Source organism: Neoarius graeffei, chromosome 11, assembly GCF_027579695.1.
Source record: "Neoarius graeffei isolate fNeoGra1 chromosome 11, fNeoGra1.pri, whole genome shotgun sequence".
NCBI classification, from domain to species: Eukaryota; Metazoa; Chordata; class Actinopteri; order Siluriformes; family Ariidae; genus Neoarius; species Neoarius graeffei.
In genome coordinates, this window is record NC_083579.1 from 81100476 (window position 1) to 81123657 (window position 23182).

Here is a 23182-nt window from a genome sequence, read left to right on the forward strand (position 1 = left end):
AGTCGCCAGGTCATCACAGGGCTGACACATAGACACAGACAACCATTCACACTCACATTCACACCTACGCTCAATTTAGAGTCACCAGTTAACCTAACCTGCATGTCTTTGGACTGTGGGGGAAACCGGAGCACCCGGAGGAAACCCACGCGGACACGGGGAGAACATGCAAACTCCGCACAGAAAGGCCCTCGCCGGCCACGGGGCTCGAACCCAGGACCTTCTTGCTGTGAAGCGACAGCGCTAACCACTACACCACCATGCCGCCCTGCCTTAATTCATTTTGGACAAAAAAATATATATATATTGATCCAGATTGTGATTTACACTCCGTTATTATAGCTATTCGACCAACACCCCTGAGTTGAAGGAGTTTAATCCAAACCTCAGGAACTCAACAAGCCAATAACTAATGATGCCATGGACCAAATGTGTTCTCGGAGCAGAAAGTTCAGGAATAAAAAGCTCTATAATTAATAGACAGCGATTTATTATATGCTTTTAAATAATGCTCATGAAATAAATGTGTATTGGGGCGGCACGGTGGTGTAGTGGTTAGTAACATCACCTCACAGCAAGAAGGTTATGGGTTCGAGCCCCGTGGCCGGCGAGGGCCTTTCTGTGTGGAGTTTGCATGTTCTCCCCGTGTCCGCGTGGGTTTCCTCCGGGTGCTCCGGTTTCCCCCACAGTCCAAAGACATGCAGGTTGGCTACTCTAAATTGTCCATAGGTGTGAATGGTTGTTTCCGAAGCCCTGAAGTGGGAGGGTTGTGGCAGAAAAGGCATCTGGCATAAAACTATGCTCCAGTTAGTATGACCTATGGATCAATAGGTCATATTAATAGCAACAGTGCTGGACAAGGAAGAAGAAATGTGTGTTGATGGAGATCTGTGGGATTAATTTGCAAGTCCCTGGATCCCAGAACCTTTAGTAAGTCTGGGATGAATAGAAGTGAGACGTAATGCCGCTACACCAATGTCCACTGACCCCCCTCTCATATTCTGTTAAAGGGACTTCTCCTGGTGGTCTTCACAAAGTTTTGCTTTAAATTTCTTCATGAAAATGGAGATTATTATGAGACACTCTTCCTTGAGGTCTGGCTCTGTGGTATTCTGGGCCTGTAAAGTGAAACAGGACAAAAAATAAAATCTCATTGCTAAAAGAATAACTCTTGCTGAATTATATGTAGGATGCTCTTCTGTCCATTTAGTGTTTAAAGTTACGTACACGTTCCTGAAGGCTTCATGGGGTCGTGTGCTGCTTACTTTGAGCTAGAGATTGAACAAAATTGAATGCGTGCATGCACTGTAAATGTGTTCCTACAGATCCGTGGCAAAGATCTAGGATACAGATATAACAGACAGATTAGGCTGAGAAACACTGGAGTTTTCTTTAAGCAGAAAATTCTGTTTTAAGTCTAAATTGGTATTAAATACATAGCTACTAGGCTAAGAGTTATTGCATCATAATCATATTTTTTAAAAAAATCCAATCATGGTTCAAAGGGGGGGGGTGCAATTCTATTTTCAGAATTATAGACTCTGGATTTTAAGAAGCAGCCTTTATTTGCCTCACACGTTCAAGCACAGTGAAATTCCTCCTTTGCATTTAACCCATCTGAAGCAGTGAAAACACACACACACACACACACACACACCGAGCAGTGGGCAGCGATGCTACAGCGCCCAGGGAACAGTTGGGGGTTCGGTGCCTTACTCGAGCACTTCAGCCCTGATACAGAGGGAGGGGAAAGTGCTGTTCGTTCACTCAACTCCTCTCACCTTTTTCCTGCTGCTCCCGACAATCAAACTGATGACCGTTTGGGCCCCAGGCTGCTTCTCTAACCTTCAGCCCATGGCTACCTTCATCTCTCCATGAGGGTAAAATTAAAGGTGCTTTTGTACCTCTTTCTGTTGTTCAGTGATTTATTTTCACGTGAATACTATGTGTAGTAGTAGATATATATATATATATATATATATATATATATATATATATATATATGTGTATGTGGGTCATTCTAGAATTTGAGGTACATTTTGCGTCTCTGAGATAAACCTTTTATTTTCCACAAAATAAATCTTTATTGAATCAGTTTTGAACAATAATTCAGATTGACCACCTTTGACCAATAGCGATGCTTGATGTACATTTTAGATCCAATTTATCCATAAAATATTAACTAAAATATTTACCCCTCCCCCCCACGTTATTAGCCATCTTCGACTCCAATAAACAGGAAGTGATTCAATCTAACACTTTTTTTTCTATTAACTGTTGTTAAATCAGTTGCATAGAAAGTCTATTTTCTGTATTATGTGAAATTTCAGTTATAAAAAATTTTTTTTTATCCGTCTCAATGTTCGTGTCAACTCTGTCATACAACCACATATAAAATCCACAAAGACGTTTAATAATACACATGACACCTGCACCAAGTGGTGTCACTTCCTCTGGCAGGAAACTTCAGGAACGCAGTGAGGTGTGTTCTGTTTCTTCTCTCGTTAATTTGAGCAAAATGTTGAGGATTTTACACCAACAGTAGATTAATTATTCGTCAACTGTTATTGTAATATTGGCCTGAATCTTTTTTTTTTTAAACAAAATAATAGGAGCTCATTATCTGTAGCCGCTTTATCCTGTTCTACAGGGTCGCAGGCGAGCTGGATCCTATCCCAGCTGACTACGGGCGAAAGGCGGGGTACACCCTGGACAAGTCGCCAGGTCATCACAGGGCTGACACATAGACACAGACAACCATTCACACTCACATTCACACCTACGCTCAATTTAGAGTCACCAGTTAACCTAACCTGCATGTCTTTGGACTGTGGGGGAAACCGGAGCACCCGGAGGAAACCCACGGGGAGAACATGCAAACTCCGCACAGAAAGGCCCTCGCCGGCCACGGGGCTTGAACCCGGACCTTCTTGCTGTGAGGCGACAGCGCTAACCACTACACCACCGTGCCGCCCCATAATAGGATTAAAATCCATAAAATTCTGTTGTTATACATGCTGTGTGGGACCTAGTTTGAGGTTAGCATGTGGAGTTAAGACACAAAATGGTGGAAAATGTCAACTGTTATCGTCAATTCTGGGAATGGATTGCCTGGCTTTGCTGCTTCTTCTTATTGGTTATTTTTTTAAAGGCAGCATTCTTGTGTATTTCTGCCCTTTGTGTGTTTAGACAGAAGTATGAAGAGTGAAGACCCAGAATTATGGTCAATGAGATGATCTTCCAAATGAAGTAACGTGTGGTGTGGCTTGTGATTTTATAATAATAATAATAATAATTATTATTATTATTAACAACTGTAAGTTTTCCACTAGAGCAAATCTGCTTCATGGAAGTGTATGAACCACGCCTACCTGGCCATTAAAGACAGGTGTTTATATAGAGATTAAGAAATTCCAGTAACTTTGTCTTGGTGTATTTTTCTATGTTAATACTGTATAGTATTCTTCTAATGAGTTCCTCGTACATTATTCTGTCCTGCTGAAGAACATAAATCTCTTTGAGGCGTGGCAGTGTGTTCACTTTAATGCTGCATTCATGTGCTATGGGAAGATGATATTTTCCAGTTGGGAAGTGGTATTTACCAGTGTGTTGTGTTCACATGCTTTTGTTGTTGTTGACAAATTAAAGATGGTGGACCAGATTCAAGTTAGCAATAGTTAGTTAGCTATCGTTAGCAATAGCGTCTGCTCTGGATAGGTAAAAACAAACCATAACACATTTTTAAAGGAAACGGATTTCTAACGTATTATATTACACTTGTTAATGACGCAACATTGCATAGACACAAAAAACTACCCACTAGTACTAGGAAAAAAAAACTTTAGTAGCGTACAGTGCTTAACATTCAAGTGTCTTGTACCGCTCGCCGCCATGTTGAAAAGGTTAAAGGTCATCTCATCTCGGCAACTCATGTATCAAAATTTTCTACGAGTTGCCCAGTGGAAAATACCACAAGAGGGGGCGTTCATGTGTGCTTTCCATGTCGGCGTTTGGTATTTACCATAATTCCCATAGCACATGAACGCGGCATAAAACCTGCCTAAGTGGAATCCCATTGTGTTCATCCACGCTCTCCTGCTCCAGTCAGATTATATTAAAGCAGAAAGCCACAAGGGGGTGCAAGGTACTGTAAAACACACACACACACACACACACCTCTACCTCTGAATGGCTTTTATAACAAAACCAATGGAAATGCAGTGTTCAACTGATAATTTCATTGTTGTTAATGATAATATATGAAGAATTCTTCCACCACACAATGTGGACCGTGAGCAACATCATGGACAAAGATAAGATTCTCCTATGGACAGACCAACGGCTGGATTTCAACTGTTAAAAATGTTTCTACTTTGAAGTCAGCTAGTGAAATCTGACTCTCACCTGTTCACTAACTCCTAATGACTGATATGTTCACACTCACTCCAGGTAGCAGGGCTCGTGTAGAAGTAAAGCACTCGTTACACTTAATATTTTGGGAGAAACTCGAAACATGCACTGGGAACAGGTCTGACTTACTGCCGGCAATGCGAACCAGACTCCTGCTCCGTTCCCAGGATTTCATCTCTGCTTTTTGCGGATGATGTTGTCCTGTTGGCTTCTTCAAACGAGGACCTTCAGCATGCACTGGGGCGGTTTGCAGTCGAGTGTGAAACGGCTGGGATGAGAATCAGCACCTCCAAGTCCGAGGCCATGGTTCTCGACCGGAAAAGGGTGGCTTGCCCTCTCCAGGTTGGTGGAGAAGTCCTGCCTCAAGTGGAGGAGTTTAAGTATCTCGGGATCTTGTTCATGAGTGAGGGAAGGATGGAGCGTGAGATCGACAGGTGGATCGGTGCGGCCTCCGCAGTGATGCGGTCGCTTTACCGGTCCGTCGTGGTGAAGGAGCTGAGCCAAAAGGCGAAGCTCTCAATTTACCGGTCGATCTACGTTCCGACTCTCACCTATGGTCATGAGCTTTGGGTAATGACCGAAAGAACAAGATCGCGGATACAAGCGGCCGAAATGAGTTTCCTTCGCAGGGTGGCTGGGCGCTCCCTTAGAGATAGGGTGAGAAGCACAGTCACTCGGGAGGAGCTCGGAGTAGAGCCGCTGCTCCTCCACATCAAGAGGAATCAGCTGAGGTGGCTCGGGCATCTTTTTCGGATGCCTCCTGGATGCCTCCCTGGGGAGGCCCCAGGGAAGACCCAGGACACACTGGAGGGACTATGTCTCTCGGCTGGCCTGGGAACGCCTCAGTGTTCTTCCCGAGGAGCTGGCCGAGGTGTCTGGGGAAAGGGAAGTTTGGGCTTCCCTGCTTAGACTGCTGCCTCCGCGACCCGGTCCCGGATAAAGCGGAAGAAGACGAGACGAGACTCAAAACATCTGAGGGAAGATCTTTGGGAAGGATGATGTTCATCTCTAAGACTATTAGAGAGAATTGTAGACTCTGCCAAGATGCACTGAAGCTGTTCTGGTGGTCCAACACCTTACAACCCTCAACTTTTACACCTGACCAATCCTACAGTTAATTAATAAGTTGAGCTTTTTATTAACAATCATGAATAATATACAAGACGGAGTTCTTATGTAAAAGAGCCAACTTGTTTTGCCAATATGGAAATGTGGAAAGACAAATTGGGCTTCTTTGAAAAGGGAAATGAGTCCGTATACGAGTAAACACTACCTGCATGCTGTTTTAAATGATGTTTTATTCTAATAAAATTGAAGTTTGAGAGAGAGGCTGGTTGGTGAAGGATTGACTATCTGTCTATAACTGTTTAACAGAAGTAGCAACAGGAAGTAACTTCTTTAGTGGGCGTTCCAAGATATTAAATGTAACAAAAACTAGATTTTAATGTGGCTGGGTTTTTTTTAAAATTTTTGTTTTTTAAACAAATGTAAGCTGTAATTCAGTGGAAGTGATGTAACTCACGGTAAATAATCAACTTTTGCTCTGGTAACAGTAATCATCTCACAGCTTTTCCACTCCATGGTCCTGACTCGACTTGCTTTTGGTGTGAGGTGCTCTGTTTTCCACTGTAGATAAAAGTAGCTGCTCGTCGTCGCGACACCGCAGGAAACCTCCCTGAAGACATCGTCACTGTGATGCACAGGAACAGTGGAGGATATGGAAGGGAAGCTGATTCGTAGTACAGTATGTGGTTTTGTCACAGCAAGGAAACAAATTTTTGATTCTACATGGTTCCTTCTAAACTGAGATGTTTGAGATGTTCTCTAGAGGGAGATTGAGCACGAGACACCAGAGCACTGAAGCGCACAAGGATTTGAACAAAAAAAAAAACAGTCCACAGAATTTTCAATACATTTCTTTACACATTGAAGTGTGCTGTTTGTATTCCAAATGAAAGCGTTCCTTCAGTTTTATACTCTATGCAGTGTGGCAGGAGCAGGGACTACAGCTTCGCGACCCTTTTTTTCTTTTTTAGCTTGTTCAGGACGTCCTGTCTTTTCTCTCACACAATGACTGTGATTCTTTCTGACCAATCAGCAGCCTGCAGTGTTTAGGTATCACCTTTTGGCATTACATTACAGGCCATCTCATCCAGAGCAACATACCACAGGACCCTGACATATCTTGCTCAAGGCCACTTCAGCCATCCCTGCTGGTCCAGGGACTCAAACCAGTGACCTTTTGGTCCCAAAGCTGCTTCTCTAACCTTTAGGCCATGGCTTCCCTATGGTATTTCCTCAGCTCACTTGGAACCATGACAGAAGCGATACCAAAAAAGTACCAGATACAGTGGTGCTTGAAAGTTTGTGAACCTTTTAGAATTTTCTATATTTCTGCATAAATATGACCTAAAACAACATCAGATTTTCAGCACAAGTCCTAAAGGTAGATAAAGAGAACCCAGTTAAACAAATGAGACAAAAATATTAGACTTGGTCATTTATTTATTGAGGAAAATAATCCAATATTACATATCTGTGAGTGGCAAAAGTATGTGAACCTTTGCTTTCAGTATCTGGTGTGACCCCCTTGTGCAGCAATAACTGCGACTAAACGTTTGCGGTAACTGTTGATCAGTCCTGCACACCGGCTTGGAGGAATTTTAGCCCGTTCCTCCATACAGAACAGCTTCAACTCTGGGATGTTGGTGGGTTTCCTCACATGAACTGCTCACTTCAGGTCCTTCCACAACATTTCCATTGGATTAAGGTCAGGACTTTGACTTGGCCATTCCAAAACATTCACTTTATTCTTCTTTAACCATTCTTTGGTAGAACGACTTGTGTGCTTAGGGTTGTTGTCTTGCTGCATGACCCACCTTCTCTTGAGATTCAGTTCATGGACAGATGTCCTGATATTTTCCTTTAGAATCCGCTGGTATAATTCAGAATTCATTGTTCCATCAATGATGGCAAGCCGTCCTGGCCCAGATGCAGCAAAACAGGCCCAAACCATGATACTACCACCACCATGTTTCACAGCTGGGATAAGGTTCTTATGCTGGAATGCAGTGTTTTTCCTTTCTCCAAACATAACGCTTCTCATTTAAATCAAAAAGTTCTATTTTGGTCTCATCCGTCCACAAAATATTTCTCCAATAGCCTTCTGGCTTGTCCATGTGATCTTTAGCAAACTGCAGATGAGCAGCAATGTTCTTTTTGGAGAGCAGTGGCTTTCTCCTTGCAACCCTGCCATGTACACCATTGTTGTTCAGTGTTCTCCTGATGGTGGACTCATGAACATTAACATTAGCCAATGTGAGAGTGGCCTTCAGTTGCTTAGAAGTTACCCTGGGGTCCTTTGTGACCTCACTGACTATTACACGCCTTGCTCTTGGAGTGATCTTTGTTGGTCAACCACTCCTGGGGAGGGTAACAATGGTCTTGAATTTCCTCCATTTGTACACAATCTGTCTGACTGTGGATTGGTGGAGTCCAAACTCTTTAGAGATGGTTTTGTAACCTTTTCCAGCCTGATGCGCATCAATAACGCTTTTTCTGAGGTCCTCAGAAATCTCCTTTGTTCGTGCCATGATACACTTCCACAAACATGTGTTGTGAAGATCAGACTTTGATAGATCCCTGTTCTTTAAATAAAACAGGGTGCCCACTCACACCTGATTGTCATCCCATTGATTGAAAACACCTGACTCTAATTTCACCTTCAAATTAACTGCTAATCCTAGAGGTTCACATACTTTTGCCACTCACAGATATGTAATATTGGATCATTTTCCTCAGTAAATAAATGACCAAGTATAATATTTTTGTCTCATTTGTTTAACTGGGTTCTCTTTATCTACTTTTAGGACTTGTGTGAAAACCTGATGCTGTTTTAGGTCATATTTATGCAGAAATATAGAAAATTCTAAAGGGTTCACAAACTTTCAAGCACCACTGTATTATCCACAACCTTTGCTTCATGGAAAACCAAAAACGTAAGTGGACTTGAGCCCATACCATGCAGTGGAAAAGGGTTATTACACTACTTCATGTTGTGCTGCTCCATACCACTCGGTTATTGATTATTTTTCCCATAACAGCATGCCCCGAAGTGTTTTATTACAGACTTATTCCATGGACAGAACACCAACTAGTGACCTTGAATCAAATGAAGCAGTTGATGTAAGACTTGATCACTTCCAAACTTTATCATGCAAAAGCAAGTTAAAGGGATTGTAATATTGTGGCATTCCATAGTTACAGGGACAAAAAAAAAAGTAACTGGAACAGCCTTTTATATTCCTCTTGTATTTATTATTGCCATAGTTAAAGGAACTCTAATGGCAGATTTCATTTTTAAGTAGCAGTCTGCTCTCCTGTAGCTACTGGAAAGACAATAACGCTTTGAAGCCGTCTAAGAGACTCGTACAGAGATGTTCTCTTACTGTTTCCCCCTTTCCTTTTTATACACACACATTTATCAGCTGTTAAACTGAAGACCATCTGAATACAAGTCAGTCAGTCAGTCTTATAGCAGCACTAGAACTCAATCCATTTTTGTCATTTATTAAATTTCCCAAAAGAAATTAGTTGGAGTGAAAAATCCAGTCAGTTGTGAGTTCAATCCTTTATTATGTACAAACAGACTGTACGGTCATGTTTGTGTCCAGTAGTACAGTAAGGTTTAGCAGCTTTTAAAACAAACAAAACAAAACAAACTGTAAACCACATGACGATTTGCAGGAAAAAAAAGTAAGACACTTCATAAAAGTATTTAAAACAGACTGAACGCATGGTCATATCAGGTGTTTTGGTCTTTGACAAAGGCAGCTGAAGGGGATTTGAGCAGAGCTCAGTTGTTCAGTCTTACATACAAATTACAGGAAAAAAAAAACATTAAAAGAATCTATTCAGACCTTGTATTAACCAAGTGTCACAGTCCTGTTTTATTAACATGCATCCAATAGAAAAGAAATAAATGGATGTGTTCAAGGCTTTGGTCACTCACTTTGAGAAGAAAAACAATAAAATGGAGAAACAGGCCCCATCCCAAACGCTCGAGTCCTACTGCATAAGCCGACACCGAGAAACGTGAGTGCATAAAAGAATCCATAAAATCCATTTCATTAAGACTTGACAGTTTTTGATGATTTGTATGAAAGTCTGATGTGGAAGAGACTGCATTCCTGTGATGTGCTGTGAGAATACATCACATTTAACACACACACACACGTTTGTGGGATAAAATAAAGCAAAATGTTAGATGTGTTAGTGAAGCTAGTGGTTGTGTTTATTTTGTGATTTGTATATAGTTTCCAGTCGTGAGTCACCAATCAGGCTGTTAGCAAGAAATAACAGAATAGATGATGATGATGATGATGGATAGCAACTTTGGGATGCACATGTCATGTGTAGAGGACACGGCTCTAGGCTAAGGGACACTGAAAATAAAAAAAGTACTCAGGCTTTTAATGCTAAAGCTGACACACACACACTTCTCCACACGTATATACTTCACGCAGTCCAGTCCATGTTCTACTTTGAGCCTATGTTGCTCTGTAACTTCAGTAATTTCTAAAGCAGGTCGTTAATGTTATGAACTTGTACAGAAAACACAAACGCTGCTGAACAAAATTAAAGCTCACAGGAAGTCATCAATATAGAATGATAGCATGTTCGCTAACCCCTGATGATCCACTGCCATTATATTAAATACTTTTTAGAAACCAACATCATTGCTCATTGTAATCAATCAGGAAGTTTTAAACCCCAAAACCTCCCGATACATGGATTACACTCTCTCCAGTACAATCAGCTTTTCTCATCATTGCTTTTACAACTTGTAAACACACACACACACACGCACACACACACACGCACCATGATCCTACATTCAGAACACTTTGTTGACCTATGGCTCAAACCCAAACTCCGTATATGACCGTCCTGATAAACTTGAACTCCTGTTATTGCTCCACATGAGTCCATGAGACTCTGAGTGATTAAATGAACTCGTGTGAGTGTATTGCTCTCCGCCTGGGTGGAGAAGCTTCACTTTACAGCTAGCTCATAAAATACATCAGTTTGTAAGAACAAACATTTAACACAGGTTTTTCTCTGTTTTATAAAAAAAAAAAAAAAAAAAAAAACCCTAATAGCCATCAAGGGACCATTTTATTTGTAGTTATTTATGTATGTATAGCGCAGCCCTGCTATACATCTGTGTACTGCCAATTTAAAACCACAGGATTACTCAAATAATTAAATTATTCCACAAAACTGAGTCGTACACGAGCTGATGGTGCTACACGCCTCGTCACCTAGCACGGAGTTGTCTATAATCCATGTACGATGAGAGTGAGTGGAATAACTGTTTTATTCAATCCACGTCCATTGGATTTCCATAAACGGAGCATTTTTATTTTTTGCAAATTCAATAAATAAAAAAACTTCATACAAAACATCTGACAAAATCATTTCTGCTTAGACTGTAAACAAACCGGCAAAACAACAGGAGCAATTTGTGAAAAATGCGATAATTCTTGGGAGGAAAAAACAAACAAACAAACCACCAAGTACTTTCATGACTTTTTTTTGGTGGTTTTGTTTTTTGTCCTCTGTTGGTTCAGCAACCTGCGCCGCCATTTTGTTTTTCTCTACATGGTATATGAGCTGATATCCTAGTAGCAGAGTAGCCAATCAGAGCATGTGATTGCTCATATCCAGTGAATGTGGACAGAATATCCCATGCATCACTACTCTAATATTTTTAGTGAGTCCTCCTGGGAACGCGTGATTAAATAATCCCCAATAATTGACCCAAAAGGTGTTTATATATATATATATATATATATATATATATATATATATATATATATAAAAAAAAAAATCTATATATGTTTTGCTAAATATTATTGGCTTAGATATTTGCGCAGGTTCTCGTACGTCTGTTTTGCCCAGTACATCTCTCAATGCAGTTATATAATACGTTTTATGTATTTGTACATTAAGAGTTGAAATGAAGATCAAACTTTTAGTAAATGTTTGTTTGATAATTATAATCAGAAACGATAGTGAAGGAAAGGAAGTAAGATTGAAAGTTGGTTGTGACCTTAAACTAGATCACTTGTGTTTAAAATAAACAAATTCAAAGAGTTGAACTTTTATAAATTGTCATTACTAGCAATCAGAAAGAGAATGAGTTTGATTTAATAATTTTTTTTTTTTAAACGACGCATCACTGTGATTCTGTTGAAAAACGGCCATTTTTAGAACTATTCAAAAAACCCAACTTTAATTAGTACATGATTAAAGTTCACACCAAATGAATAAAAGGTCCAGCAAGTTCCACTTGTGATCATTTCGGTCGAGTAGCAGCTGCTGCAGAGGTGAATGACATCGTCAAAAAATCCCTCCCGTCCTCTCGGACTGGTTTCCACGCTGCTGTGCAGTGCGACTCTTACAAATCTCCAGGGTTTGTTCAGTGCAGGTTTGCATATTTCTTTGCATATGTTGTGCTCAAGCTGCCTTTCCTCAGCTCCGCTCGCATGCGGCTCTCTGCTCTTCAGGTGATTTGATGAAGTATGGAATACACAGGGTGTGTGTGTGTGTGTGTGTGTGTGTGTGTGTGTGTGTGTGTGTGTGTGTGTGTGTGTGTGTGTGTGTGTGAGAGAGAGAGAGAGAGTGGGAGAGAGGGAGGAAAAGAGGGAAAACAACTGGTAGAGCTTTCAGTTATACATGTGGATGAGTGGTGCTGAGAAAATCACTGGGGGAGAGAGAGAAAGAAACATGGTCTTTATTCATAAACACATTCATTCCTATCCATTCACATCATTCTTTCCACTCATCCCTTCATCTACCAACACTATCTGTATATCCATTCATTCTTCCATTCAACAACACTTTTCTACATTCCATCCATCCGTCTATACACCTTCATCCTTTTAGTGGCTGCGTGGGCCGACTCACTGATCAGTTATTGCTGAATTCTCTCTTTCTCCCGTCTCTGTATGTCTGTCTTTCTCTTGGACTCTCTCTCCATGTCTCTCTCTCTCTCTCTCTCTCAAAGTCTGTCTCATTGTCTGTCTCTGTTGTTGTCTGTCTCTCGGTGTGTGTCCATACATGTCTCTCTCTTGGTGTCCCCCCAACTTTGTCTGTCTGTCTCTCCCGGAGTCCGTCTCTGTGTGTCTGTCTCTCTCTCTCTCTGTGTGTGTGTCTGTCTCGCTCTCTGTCAGTGTCTCTCGGTCTGTGTGTGTGTGTCTGTCTCTCTTTCTCTGTGTGTGTGTGTGTGTCCGTCTCTTTGCATTGGTCTCTCTCTCTCTCTCTCTCTCTGTGTCTCTTTCTCAGAGTCTGTCTCTGTATGTCGGTCTCTCTCTTGCTCTCTGTCTGTGTCTCCATCTTTCTCACTCGCTCTCCGAGTCCATCTGTGTCTTTCTCTTTGTCCCTCCCTCCCTCCATGTGCATCTGTCTATCTTTCTCTCAGAGTCTGTCTCTCTCTCTCTCTCTCTCTCTGTGTGTCTCCATCTACCTGTCTCTCTCAGTGCATGTCTGTCTTCTTCTCTCTGGGTCCATCTCTCTCTGTGTGTGTGTGTGTGTGTGTGTGTGTGTGTCTCTCTCTCTCACCTGAGTATGTGAGGCAGTTGGGGACTGCGGTAGATGAACTTGTGCCTGTAGCCCTGAGTGCTGGGAAACGGAATAAACTGCACCTTGTGTCCATTCAGGCTCTTGGACTGAGCAGCGATATTGTACAGCTGAAGGACAGGAAAAGAGGGGGAAAAAAAAAAAAAAGAGTTCTTAGGGGAGGAAACATGCAGCAGGAAGTGACCCAACAGAGCAGTAAACAAAGCACAGTTAACTGAAGTTAGATATGGACTACTGAGAGAGAGAAAACACACTTTTGGAGGGGAATTGCAACAACCCGACCTTACGACCTTATAAGATAAGAAAAAGCCCAGCCCTGTTATTCAGGACACTGATAAACTGGATCGTATGTGTGTGTGTGTGTGTGTGTGTGTGTGTCTGTCTTACTTTCTTCCCCAAGTGGAAAGGGACGACAGGATCGTCTTCAGCATGGAGGATCAGGACTGGGCAGGAGATATGATTCACACTACAAGGGGTAGAAGACAGTAAAATAAATACATCAGGTACAGAGTTCCTGAGAGACAAAATCAGTATAAAGGTGCTTATTGAACAGAACGGGCCACGCACTGTTCACACTCTTCCGAAGGAAATGACTCGGGCCATTTTAAAAGCAGGTCAGAGGTCACGACACGGTTGTCATCACTGTTAGCCAACTACAAGTGAAGCTGCAAGTTTTTACACGCAAGGTTAAGAACTTTAACTGATGGCACCTCTTGGTAAAAAATAAAATAGTTTTTGGTATTATTTTATCCTTCTTCACAGTCCATTATCACAGGGATATTTATGCTCAATATTTAGTGTGTTCCACTACATGTGTAAATATGTGCCAGAGGTGATGCTGACGGTCTGTCGCGTAGAGACTAGAAAGATATTAGGCATGTCATTTTAAATAGTCTAATAATACGTGAAAAACTGACGAGTTTCATATTTTTACCAGTAAAAATTATTGCGTTTTTGCAAGCTTAACAAAATGTGAGGACTGAATATCAGAGCGGTGAGAGACTCGTTCTACAGGGGGATAAGGACAAAAACCGTACATCCCACCACACTGTTGCATGGCAACAAAACGCTCAGATGTCTGCTGCAATGCCTTTGCAAAGGCTGTGTTTTGCAGGTGTGTGTGTTCAGTGTGAGTCAGCTCGCCTGCCCTTAATGCAGACCATTACACAGTCTATAAATAAACACTGGTCAGTGATGCAAGAGCCAGCATTATTCAGCTACAGTTATATTAATAAACAGCAACCTGCGCAAAAACATGAGCTACATAAAGCTGTTCTGTTATCGAATGCAGTGGATTTCAAACTTTCAATATTCCCACCGTTTTATAGCAAAAACTGTTCAGTTAGTATTTGACAAATATTTAATCAAATCAAATCAAGTTTATTTGTACAGCGCTTTTAACAATAAACATTGTCGCAAAGCAGCTTTACAGAATTTGAACGACTTAAAACATGAGCTAATTTTATCCCTAATCTATCCCCAATGATGAAGCCTGTGGCGACGGTGGCAAGGAAAAACTCCCTCAGACGACATGAGGAAGAAACCTCGAGAGGAACCAGACTCAAAAGGGAACCCATCCTCATTTGGGCAACAACAGACAGCCTGACTATAACATTAACAGTTTTAACAGGTATTGAGGTATTTCACTCACGTGACCAAGTCACGTGATGCTGCCATTTTGGACGGCACGGCTCGAATCAGTTTGAATGCGAGGAAGGCGACAAACGAAAAACATAAAAGAAAAAGGAGCGAGATGCAGAAAACACGTTCACTATCCAGCGACGTAGGGCATTTACAGGGCGAGCAGAGGGAGAGGTATTTGCAAAAATTGAGGTTAGCAGGCTTAGAGAACGACGTTTACCTGCTTCCACCAGGATTGTTCACTGACGTACGGAAGTACACGAAGCCCTCGTCTTTACCTGACTTCGGCCCACATGATCTGTACACCTATGTCGTTAAAAACCCATCGCCATACACAGGTATTGATCTGAAAGCGTATAAGAGTTTGGATGCCTACAAATATTTTGTGTCAGGCTGGGTAACATGCCTACATCAGCGGGTCGTCCCTGGAGCCGGTGGTCGCCATCTGATTACAGCTAAGGTTTGTTCACATTTTCATTTACTTTCGGTCCTCAGGATAAACAAAATGTTATTAAATGGCATTGAAATAACTTCTTAGTCTGTTGAGACATGGCCTGTTATAAATTTGCTGTGACCAGGCAATGACTAAGAACTGTATTATTAGGGTCGGTGTCTGTGTTGTAGCAGTGTACTAGCAGCTAGCTGTTAGCACTAGCTAATGTCAACAACATAGCAGCTAGTATGTTACTGTAGCAATGTTTATGTTCAGTCATTTGGATGACTGTTAAAACCTTTCAGTCTCAAGTTTTTCCTTTACTGGATTTACTAGTTTACTGAGCTAGCGCGCTCTCCAGCCGAGCCGGGAGCCATCGCGCGCTCGGCGGCCGAGCCGGGAGCCATCGCGCCCTCTCCGGCCGAGCCGGGAGCCATCGCGCCCTCTCCGGCCGAGCCGGGAGCCATCGCGCGCTCGGCGGCCGAGCCGGGAGCCATCGCGCGCTCGGCGGCCGAGCCGGGAGCCATCGCGCGCTCGGCGGCCGAGCCGGGAGCCATCGCGCGCTCGGCGGCCGAGCCGGGAGCCATCGCGCGCTCTCCGGCCGAGCCGGGAGCCATCGCGCGCTCTCCGGCCGAGCCGGGAGCCATCGCGCGCTCTCCGGCCGAGCCGGGAGCCATCGCGCGCTCTCCGGCCGAGCCGGGAGCCATCGCGCGCTCTCCGGCCGAGCCGGGAGCCATCGCGCGCTCTCCGGCCGAGCCGGGAGCCATCGCGCGCTCTCCGGCCGAGCCGGGAGCCATCGCGCGCTCTCCGGCCGAGCCGGGAGCCATCGCGCGCTCTCCGGCCGAGCCGGGAGCCATCGCGCGCTCTCCGGCCGAGCCGGGAGCCATCGCGCGCTCTCCGGCCGAGCCGGGAGCCATCGCGCGCTCTCCGGCCGAGCCGGGAGCCATCGCGCGCTCTCCGGCCGAGCCGGGAGCCATCGCGCGCTCTCCGGCCGAGCCGGGAGCCATCGCGCGCTCGCTCAGTAAACTAGTAAATCCAGTAAAGGAAAAACTTGAGACTGAAAGGTTTTAACAGTCATCCAAATGACTGAACGTAAATATTGCTACAGTAACATACTAGCTACTGTTGTTGACATTAACTAGCTTGCCGTCCAAAATGGTGGACACCGGGGCGTCACGTGACCCTGTGACGTCAGGTGAAATACCTCAATAACCCTCAACTGTCCTCATGGGGCCGTCCTTCACTTCATTTACAACTCTCTGGGGGAGGGCTAACTGCCCTGTTCAGTATGTAAATGATGTAGCTCATTACTCACGTGTATATGTGTTCACTGCTTCAGATGGGTTAAATGCAGAGGTTAAATTTCACTGCGTGCTTAAATCTGTGCTCGAGCGTACATGTGACAAATAAAGGCTGCTGCTGCTTCTAAAATGTTTTTGTACTGACTCAATAATGTAGAAGTCATAAAATAGAAATCTATAACAGTTTGTATGGAGAAAAAAAAAATTTATATTATATATATATATATATATATATATATATATATATATATATATATATATATATATTGCCTAAAGCTTCTGCACAGTACTGTGTGTGTTTATTATATATTTTATATATAAAGCAATGTAAAGTCTCTGTGTGGTGCAGGGGATGTTTTTGGAGAAGTAACATGATCACATGTGATAAACTCTAAGAGTTACAAGCTACGAAAGTCTACGAGGCCAGTAGAGTGGTGATGATAATGACCTGTTAACAAGATAGAAGAAAGAATGGGAGAGTGAGACGACAAATGGACACGTACACAAACACTTACTTCTCATCGCTGGGAAATCGGATGTCATTGGCAGTGATGGAGTCCAAAAAGAACCAGTCGAAGCCTGGCAGGTACCTGTAAACCTACAACATTATACATGAAAAGCCAATTACAATCCCTTCTCTCATATATTAGTATAAATACGCAGGTGATTATAGGAAATCGTGCGCACTGATTGGTTGAGAAATTTGGATTATTTCTTGATAATCACCTCGAGCGACTCAGCAAAACGGCGTCCAATCGCTTCGTCACCGTAAGTGAGGAAGAATTACAGATGAAAGAAAATGCCGTTCCTAAAAGCACTGAAGACGCTCCGAAGTTTGGTCTAAAACTATTCAAAGGGAAGGCGGGGTTGGGATTTATTTTATCGGTTTCAAAACAAAGTATTTTATGTGACTCGGTGTCGATCAGTGACAAGTCTGCGCCGCAAAGTTATTACACTTACATGCTGCTTTTGACATTTGAAAAGCGATTTTTTAAAATACAATTAAAAAAAATAATCATCTTTGTACTATACTAAATAAAAATACTAAAACCATTATGTGGCAGCACGGTGGTGTAGTGGTTAGCGCTGTCGCCTCACAGCAAGAAGGTCTGGGTTCGAGCCCCGTGGCCGGCGAGGGTCTTTCTGTGTGGAGTTTGCATGTTCTCCCCGTGTCCGCGTGGGTTTCCTCCGGGTGCTCCGGTTTCCCCCACAGTCCAAAGACATGCAGGTTAGGTTAACTGGTGACTCTAAATTGAGCGTAGGTGTGAATGTGAGTGTGAATGGTTGTCTGTGTCTATGTGTCAGCCCTGTGATGACCTGGCGACTTGTCCAGGGTGAACCCCGCCTTTCGCCCGTAGTCAGCTGGGATAGGCTCCAGCTCGCCTGCGACCCTGTAGAACAGGATAAAGCGGCTAGAGATAATGGATGGATGGATAAAACAATTATCCACCTCAGGCTCAGTGAATATTGGTGAATAATAACCTCCACTTTGTCTCAGTAATTAGTCACTGATTCACCTTGCCTTCAACTGCTAATAATAATAATAAATTATTATTTCAGATAAATTTTACATTTCTTCAGGGATTTACTCCAGCACTATGATTACACAGTTAAGCAGAACAAAAATCACACAAGACTACTGACTTTTTTTTTCCTGTCACATGACAGGTTTTTGCTGATGCATGGTTTTCTAGATAATGCTTGTTGATGTAGGCCATGGGGTCGGTCAAATGTGGATTTTAAATTCAAAAATGAGTAGATGGCCTTAGAGTATTTATACAGGACTGTCTCTTGCACACAATGTAAGCAATGGGCTCACCATGGAGAAGGGGTGGCTCTTGGCCTCCTCCCTGATGTTGGTAAAAGGTGACTCCAGGATAACGGCGTCAGGTGGTGTTCCTGTAAAACACAGTGGGTGAGCACAGATTCAGAAAGAAACCATTAGTCTTCCACACCAGGAATAACCCCCCCCCCAACACACACACACTGCAATGAGTGTATAGAAATTAGTAAATCCGCAGTTTCATAATGTAATCAACAACCCCAATTCCAAGAAAGTTGGGACGCTGTGTAAAACAAACAAAAAACAGAATGTGAAGATTTGCAAATCATGGAAACCCTATATTTCATTGAAAATCGTACAAAGACATTACAATTTCTCACTTTCAAACTGTATTGTTTTTTGAAAAATATTTGCTCATTTTGAATTTGATGTCAGCAACATGCATCAGAAAAGTTGGTACAGGGGCAACAAAAGATAAAGTTGTGCAATGCTAAAAAAACCCCAAAACTAATTTGTTTAATTGTCAACAGGTCAGTAAGATGATTGTGTATTTTTAAAAAAATTAAAAAAAAAAAGCATCCCATGAGGCGGAGTCTCTCAGAAGTAAAGATGGGGCGGGGTTCACCGCTCTGTGAAAGACTGCGTGGGCAAACAGTGCAACAATTTAAGAATAACGTTCCTCAATGTAAAACTGCACAGAATTTGTGGATCACATCATCTATGGTCCATAATATCATTAAAAGATTCAGAGAATCTGGAGAAATCTCTGTATGCGAGAGACAAGGCTGAAAACTGACACTGGATGCCTGTGATCTTCAGGCCCTCAGGAGACACTGCATTAAAAGCAGACACGTGTCTGTAGTGGAAATCACTGTATGGGCTCAGGAACACTTCAGAAAACCCTCGTCTGTGAAAACCCTTCATTACTGCATCCACAAATGCAAGTTAAAACCAGATATTAACAATATCCAGAAACACCGCCCCCTTCTCTGGGCCCGAGCTCTTTTACGATGGACTGAGGCGAAGTGGAAAACTGTCCCGAGGTCTGACGAATCAAAAGTAGAAATTCTTTTTAGAAACCATGGACCCCACGTCCTTCAGGCTAAAGAGGAGAGGGACCATCCGGCTTGTTATCAGTGCACAGCTCAAAAGCAGCATCTGTGATGGTATGAGGGGGCGTTAGTGCACATGACATGGGTAGCTTGTACATCTGGGAAGGCATCATTAATGCTGAATGATATAAACACATTTCAGAGCAAAATGCTGCCATCCAGACTAAATCTTTTTCAGGGAAGGCCTTCCTTCTTTCAGCAAGACAACGCCAAACCGCTTTCTGCACATATTACAACTGCATGGCTCTGTAGTAAAAGAGTCCAGGTGCTAAACTGGCCTGCTGCAGTCCAGACCTGTCTCCCATTTAAAACGTTTGGTACATTATGAAGCGCAAAATACGACAAAGGAGACCCCGAACTGTTGAGCAACTGCTGAAATAAAATCTGTTTCAACATTTGATATGTTGTCTTTGTACCATTTTCAATGAAGTATAGGGTTTCTATGATTTGCAAAATTATCACATTCTGTTTTTATTTACAGTCTACACAGCGCACAGCGTCCCAACGTTTTTGGAATTGGGGTTGTAAAACTGTAGGACTTGTATAAAAGACGTATAAAATTAGAGGTTGACATCCATAATTCATCTTACAATTGGTATTTTTACATAAAAGGTAAGTTTCCTTCTCACAAATTTATGGAACTCTGACCTGCTCAATACCAATACAAACATTACACTCCCCCAAACTTTCATCATCTCTCAGCTAAATTAGTATAATCAGAATATCCATTACATGTCTGCGTCTTGAAGAATCAACAATAATTCACAAAATAATCCACCGTTCACCATGCAGTCAAACAGCCTTTAGACTTAGAGTTACAGTCAGTTTCACCACATCTGCACACACTCACCTCTGTCACACAGACGCCTGGCTAAGTTAGTGGCCACTCTGGAAAAACAGAAATGAACACACACCAGTCACAAGCTCACTCTCACCTTTCTTTCTTTTTCTTATGTTTCCGTCTAAACCCAGTAACCCACTTATTTTAGGGAACACTGGCGTAGCGCATCATTTCAGGTACATCGGACATTCTGGGAAATCTAAAACCTGAACACAATCTCCAGGAGCAGAGCAAAAATAAAACCCTTCAATGTCTGATTTCTGTCCTGTGCCACTCAGGTGGTGGAATAAACTTTGAGACTACAAAGTCTGGATAAAGGCATTTTCTAAATGGTGTAAATGTAAATTAGGGTATGGATGCAGCCATGACTGTAGAAAACTCCTGGAATCTTCCAGGATTCTTTAAAAGTAGAGCGAGACTCACCCGGTCCCCAGAGAGTGGCCCCAGATGTAGAGCGACTTGTTACCGATCCTCTGTTTCAGCCACTGGTAGAGGAAGAGAGCATCCTGGGTCATCCCTCTCTCAGAAGGACTGCCCTCTGAATCCCCCCATCCTGTTAGACACACACACACTAAAAAATGTAACTGCATAATAAGGAACTCCTAAGCAAGGTCTCTGTACAAGTTCTTTTGCTCCATCACTATAATCGTTATTTCACCAACACGCAAACTTTAGACAAGGCTTTAAAGAAAAGCAGAAAAACAAAATGACTTACCTCGATAATCAAATGTGACTACATGGTAGCCTAATGAACTAAGGATCTGAAAGACCACACACACACACACACACACACACACGAGTGAGAGTGACAGACAGACAGAGAGTGACAGAGAGAGAGAGTTTTCAGTATTAAGATGTTTCACAAATAATTTATAGAGAATTTAAATTGAAATATATTTGTGAGCCTTAAAGTCACCCAGCCCATGTTTGGAAAATCCTACGCTGTAAAATGTCATCAGAAATCCAGATAAAATATGCAAATACAACACAGAACCCTTTTTTCTGCCTTGTATTTTATTTTCCAATAAATAAGTTTCTTTTTCAATAATTTCAGCAGAAAATCAGCAACAAACCCACCACACTGAGCATTTATTCAGACTCAAACAAATCCCTTATAAAGATTCAACCATAAAAACACGCGTGAAAGTTTCTGGAGCTCAAACTGCTACAATCAAGTTTCCTGAACACGCACACCAGTGTGTTCACAGTGCTGGGGTGTGTGTGTGTGTGTGTGTCAGGTATTTTACCTTATAGAGCTGCACTCTGTGGTCTCCTCCCCTGAAACACACCCACAACCAAGTGAGACATCACCACACACACCCGACATACTGTTAGGTTTGTATTGGTCAGGATGAAATATCCTCACCACCGTTATTATCAGTTTGAATTTTTCATTAGTTTTTATTTAGTCGTTCAGTTTAGTTTTACAAGTGTGTAAGTAGTTTTATTTTTATTTCAAGGAACTGACTAGTGTTAGTTTAGTTTTTCAGGTATTGCACAGCCATATGGCCCTTTTCCACTACCCTTTTTCAGCTCACTTCAGCTCGCTTCAGCCCGACACGGCTCGCGTTTCGACTACCAAAAACCAGCACGACTCAGCTCGTTTCAGCCCTGCTTAGCCCCTAAAACTCGCACCGTTTTGGAGTGGGGCTGAAGCGAGCCAAGCCGTGCCGAGTGAGGTTGGGGGCGTGAGCAGACACTCCCCTGTGCACTGATTGGTGAGGAGGAGTGTCCTCACACGCCCACACATGCCCCGCGAGCGCGCTGGGATCTGTAAACACCGCAAACCCGGAAGGAGAATAATTACGAATTACGAGAATTTCTGAAGCCTTATGCGCCTCGCCTCATCTATACGCTCTTGCCAGTATCTGATGGCGTTGTCGGTGACAACAAGCCACAGCACCAAGACCAGCAACACTAACGACTCCATGTCCTCCATGTTTATTGTTTACTATCCGGGTCGTGAGACTACCGCTTAAAAGATCACTGAATCAGTGACATACAGAGCATCGTGGACGAGTTCGCGGAGCGCAAGGCTCGTCGTATGCCCTTCAAATAATGCGCGCAGTAGGCTATTGATGTTTTATTATGAGCCATGTACAGTATGTCGCCTAATGTTTTTTTGTTTCTGAGTTACATGTTCGTTTGAAGGACTTAATGTACAAAATAACATAGTTGCACCCCGTAGTGTTGAAATTGGTAAACACAGTGCATTCAGTGAGGTTTGCACCGCCCTCCTTTTATTTCTGACTCTTCCTGTCAGCGTTGCAACCTCTGAGCGCTCATTCGTATGCCCTTCAAATAATGTGCGCAGTATAGGCTATTGATGTTTTATTATGAGCCATGTACAGTATCCTAATGTTTTTTGTTTCTGAGTTACATGTTCGTTTGAAGGACTTGATGTACTAAATAACATAGTTGCACCCAGTAGTGTTGAAATTGGTAAACACCGCAGTTGCGGACATTTTGTAGCCTAAAATGATGTTATGATAAGCTTTAATAAAGGGCCCGGTCATTTGCCCCGCCCCCGGCCCGGCTCTGACTTGTTCCGCCACCGTCACTGATGTCACTGTTTGCGCTGCTTAACGACATCACGTGACGTCCACCCACTTTCGCTAACTCCACCCAATGTGTCCACCCACTTCCAGCCAGCACGGTTCAGCGCGGTTGTAGTCGAAATGCAACTCCAACAGCCCCACTCAGCTCGACTCAGCTCGACTCGGCACGGCACGGCTCAGCCGCGTTTGTAGTGGAAAAGCGGCAATAGATATCCCATAATAACTAGACAGGACAAGCTGTGTACGGTTTCACTGTTCCTTACATCGCTTGACTATATTGATGACAGTAGGTGTTTCAACACTGAGAAACTGCTTAGTGATAACGAAAACATGTGACTGAGGGTTTATGATCACCCTGAACGTGTCCAGCAGGAGTGTTGATGTGAGGCGAGAATGTTTCTTGCATGATTTTAGACAACATTTAAGAAATTCTCCCTTGTTCCTTACGAATAAAAACTTT

The 23182-nt window shown here is 42.8% G+C and overlaps 1 protein-coding gene across 2 annotated transcripts in view; it reads right to left on the minus strand.

Annotated features, from left to right (window-relative positions):
• Positions 1-9025: 9025 nt before the first annotated feature.
• Positions 9026-23182, minus strand: part of abhd12 (abhydrolase domain containing 12, lysophospholipase) — a 71116-nt gene continuing 56959 nt past the window's right edge. For both annotated transcript variants that reach the window (XM_060934790.1, XM_060934792.1), the window contains 9 exons: positions 21412-21442; positions 20880-20925; positions 20588-20717; positions 20174-20211; positions 18248-18327; positions 16944-17026; positions 13441-13519; positions 13036-13163; positions 9026-12178 (listed from right to left, as the gene is read on the minus strand). In XM_060934790.1, the coding sequence (XP_060790773.1) occupies positions 12145-12178; positions 13036-13163; positions 13441-13519; positions 16944-17026; positions 18248-18327; positions 20174-20211; positions 20588-20717; positions 20880-20925; positions 21412-21442 (649 nt within the window). In that variant the 3' untranslated portion in view covers positions 9026-12144. The remainder of the gene's footprint in view (positions 12179-13035; positions 13164-13440; positions 13520-16943; positions 17027-18247; positions 18328-20173; positions 20212-20587; positions 20718-20879; positions 20926-21411; positions 21443-23182) is intronic.